The 3532-nt window shown below is 54.5% G+C and overlaps 1 protein-coding gene across 1 annotated transcript; it reads right to left on the bottom strand.

Annotated features, from left to right (window-relative positions):
* Window positions 1–1333: 1333 nt before the first annotated feature.
* On the bottom strand, window positions 1334–3327 carry LOC310911025 (ciliary microtubule associated protein 1A-like; the record flags this gene model as incomplete). Its single annotated transcript, XM_083864194.1, is given in 6 exon segments — window positions 1334–1429; window positions 1540–1677; window positions 2128–2249; window positions 2573–2674; window positions 2897–3194; window positions 3196–3327. Coding segments are annotated over 6 exon segments (888 nt in total).
* Between the last annotated feature and the right edge of the window lie 205 nt (window positions 3328–3532).

Here is a 3532-nt window from a genome sequence, read left to right on the forward strand (position 1 = left end):
TGCCCTCAGTCTGTCACACCCAGCCTTTCCCTTCGGGTTAGCCAGAACCCAGACGCTGCCACGCCGGGGTGTTGGGGCCAGGCGCGGGTCACAGAATCACAGAATCACACAATGTGTAGGTTGGAAGAGTCCAACCCAGCCCTAACACCTGAACTAGGTCATGGTATCAAGTACAACATCCAGTTTCCTTTTAAACACATCCAGGGATGGTGACTCCACCACCTCCCCGGGCAGACTATTCCAATATTTAATCACTCTTTCTGTGAAAAACTTCTTCCTAATATCCAACCTATATTTCCCTTGATGCAGCTTAAGACTGTGTCCTCTCGTTCTGTCACTTGCTGCCTGGAGAAAGCGACCAACCCCAGTTGGGTCTGCTTGTGCTGCAGCGCTGCCGTATCGCCTGCTGGCTGCTCCGGGGCTGGGCATGGCACTGCTGCAGAAATGGCTCCATCGCCCATGGGGGAGCCCCAATTTGTCCTCACGAAGACCTGCTTCTTCCCCACGCATAGACACCCAGCACAGCCCTTTATAGACCAATGGTACCTGATGACAGGACTTTTTTCAAATGAGTTAAGTCGGAAGTGCAGGCCACAGAGCTGAGAGAGGCTCCTGCCTGCACCAATTCCCGCCCTGCTCCCTAGCAATCAGAGATGAATCCTTTTGACATCACCACTCAGCTGGAGGGGAGAAACAGCCTCCCCAGGATTGCAGCAGAGTCCCATCACTGGGCACAATCAAGTTTGGGGATGGCTGGGTGCTGGCTACTCTCTTCCAGCCTGCCTTTCCCACATGAAGGCTGGATCATGAAGGCTTGGAGGTCACCTTCCAAGGTCCCTTCCCACCTGGGTTGTTCCAGGATCCTATGACAATTGCATTTTCAGACTGGGAATAAGGGTTCTTTCTCCTTAACTGTCAGTGATCTAGGGACATGCCTGTGGAGATAAGCCCCCGCCTGTAGCAGAGAGATGATTCAGGGCAGCTCTGTTTCTGGGCATGCCCTGGGCAGATGGTACCTGTGTGCACTGAAAAGGGGCATGCTGAGATGGGGTTTTTCCTTGGGGCCAGCATGGGCTGTGGGGAGAGAGCATGCAAGGTGGGGCCAGAAAGCTTTCACAGTGTTTTGCTCTGCTAAGGTGAAATGGTGCTGATGTTGGAGATGTCAGCCTGGCTCACACTGTCACCTCGCTGCTCTCCCCTCACCCTCACCCTGCCTTGTTTTGGCTGAGCCACAGACATGGGACAGGGGGAGCCAATGGTCTGCACCCACACACACCTAACCCCACCCTGCTGCAAAGGAGGAGCAGGAGAAGATCCCTGCAGGTATCTGTCTTTAATCAAGAGGTGTTTCAGGTATTAAAGAAGCTTTGTAGACAGAATGTCGGAGTCCAAAAGTGAAAGCAGGATCCCGGGCCTTGGTCACTGACAACTGCAAGGGAAAAGTGGGAAGAAAAGAGGTGAAGATGGTGCCTCATTCTCCAGAACTGTCCTCAAGTGAAGGCTGTCCAGCCTAACACATTGGTGGGCAGGCTGCCTTACCTTTCCTGGGAAGTAGTCTGCTGGACCTGGAATCGTACCCGTGCCAGCAAGTTTGGTCCTTAGTCCCATTGAGTACTTGGGAGCCCTTCTTTTGTAGACGTCCATCTCCACATTGGCAAACGCCGCAGGACCTGGCGTCTGCAAGAGAAGCAGTGAGGTTGGTGGGTCCAAGAGGCACTGTGGATTCTTTCCAGGCACCCCTGAGTACTGAGTGCTGCTTTAGGTGGCTGGCCAGAGGAGCAGAGTGGGAGGTCTGGAGCCTTGGGAAGGAGAGCTCTTTGGGAAGAGAGGTAGATTTCCCAGGATACTGGTGTCTTTGGTGCCAGTGAACAGGACAAAAAAAAGTGAGGGACTGCAGGTGTCTGTGTTGCTGATAATAACAGAGCCAGAGGCCCTGTGGCTCCTTGGGCTTTGCTGCAGGTGCAGGGAAGCGTGCATTACATGAGGATACAGCAGGCACTGGGGCCCTTCTGCCCTGAGGAGAGCAGCTCAGATGCTGCTGCTGCTGCTGCTGCTGCTGCTGCTGCTGCTGCTGCTGCTGCTGCTGCTGCTGCTGCTGCTGTGAGAGAGCAGAAGAGCACAGCTCACCTTTGCCAGGTCCTGAAAACAGCTCTGGTATAGACTCTTCCATTTCATGGAGTAGGAGGGTTCAGCATGGGTGTATACTGTGTGGGGTCCCAGAACCCTGGGCAGGGTGTAGGTGCCAGGACCTGGAAATGGAATAGGAAGAGAGCCTAGGTGAGTCCCCTGGGAAAGGGTGCAATGCCTGGGTGGAAGAGAGTCAACCTGGCTGTGAGGAGCAAGAAGGGTATCCTGCCTCTAGCATGCGGTGTGTGTTGGCTGTTCAGAGCCAGAGCTTCTGGTTCTTCTGTGAGATGGGAGAAGCTGGTGCTCTGGGACAGCCAGAAGGTTGTTGAGCACACACTGTGTCCTGCTGCTGCCTAGGCTTTTTGCTAGGCCTGTTGAAAAAGCTGCAGCCACTCCCTGGAGGACACGCAGGCTGTAAGCAGGTCTGTTTCCCCAGGTTCCCTACCTGGCGTTCGGAAGCTTTTTACGTCCTTGGGTCGGAACTTGAGGCTACTGGCCGGCGCGGTTTGGTAGACGTGTTTGTCGGCATTATCCGTGGTGTAGTCACCTGAGACAGAGAAGGAGGCGGGAGAAGAAGTGAAGCTGGGGACCCAGCTGTAAGTCAAACAGGAGGAGTCAGGAGGAGGTGCTCAGTCTTGCTTGTTTTCGGTCTAGAATTCTCTGAGGCCCATTCAGGGCATGCATGGAGGGTTTTGTGCCCCAGTGGCACAGGGCAACAGTGAGGCGTGCTTGTCAGGCCTAGAGGAGGGGCTGCAAAAATGCTACTCACTGGGTCCAGGGGTGACCTGAAGCTTGGTCTTGGGACGCGCAGTCACGTGTGCCGATGGAGCCAGGTGCTTCCCAGTCTTGGTGATGTAAGAAGGGATGAAGTAGCGAGGACCTGGTGAGCAGCTGGTTGCGGCGGGACTTTTGGTCCCTCGAAATGAGTATGCAGGGGCTCTGTATTTGGTGGGATCATGAGCCGTGTGACCTGGGAAGAAAAGCCTGTGAAAGGACATGTGCCTGCAACTGTGTAGTGAAAGGAAGTTTTGAAGTGGAAGCAAGTGGTGTGCTGTGCCTCCCATTGCCACTCTCTCCCTGTGATAGTTTCTTACCTGTGGTCCCAGGGAGCCAGTATTTGGGACCTGGGGTGGCAAACTCTGCAAGGATTGGGCCCCGTCGGGGATGTGGTCTCCAGCTGCCTACCCAGGGTCCCTCCATGCTGGTGGCTAGAGAAACTACAGGAAAAACAGGAGAGCTACCAAGGGGCTTTCCTGACACAGCCCTGGTACGGAGCTTTCCCGTAGCCCAGAACAGGAAGAAAGTGAATCTAGCATCACGAAAGAAAGTGAAGAACAACAAGAAATAGCAGATGGGCAGATGGCGGAGAAGGAGGAATGGGGGGAAGCAGCAAGTTAGGAGCAAA

The sequence above is a fragment of the Zosterops lateralis genome (genome assembly GCF_965231275.1).
Source record: "Zosterops lateralis genome assembly, chromosome: 6".
Taxonomy (NCBI): domain Eukaryota; kingdom Metazoa; phylum Chordata; class Aves; order Passeriformes; family Zosteropidae; genus Zosterops; species Zosterops lateralis.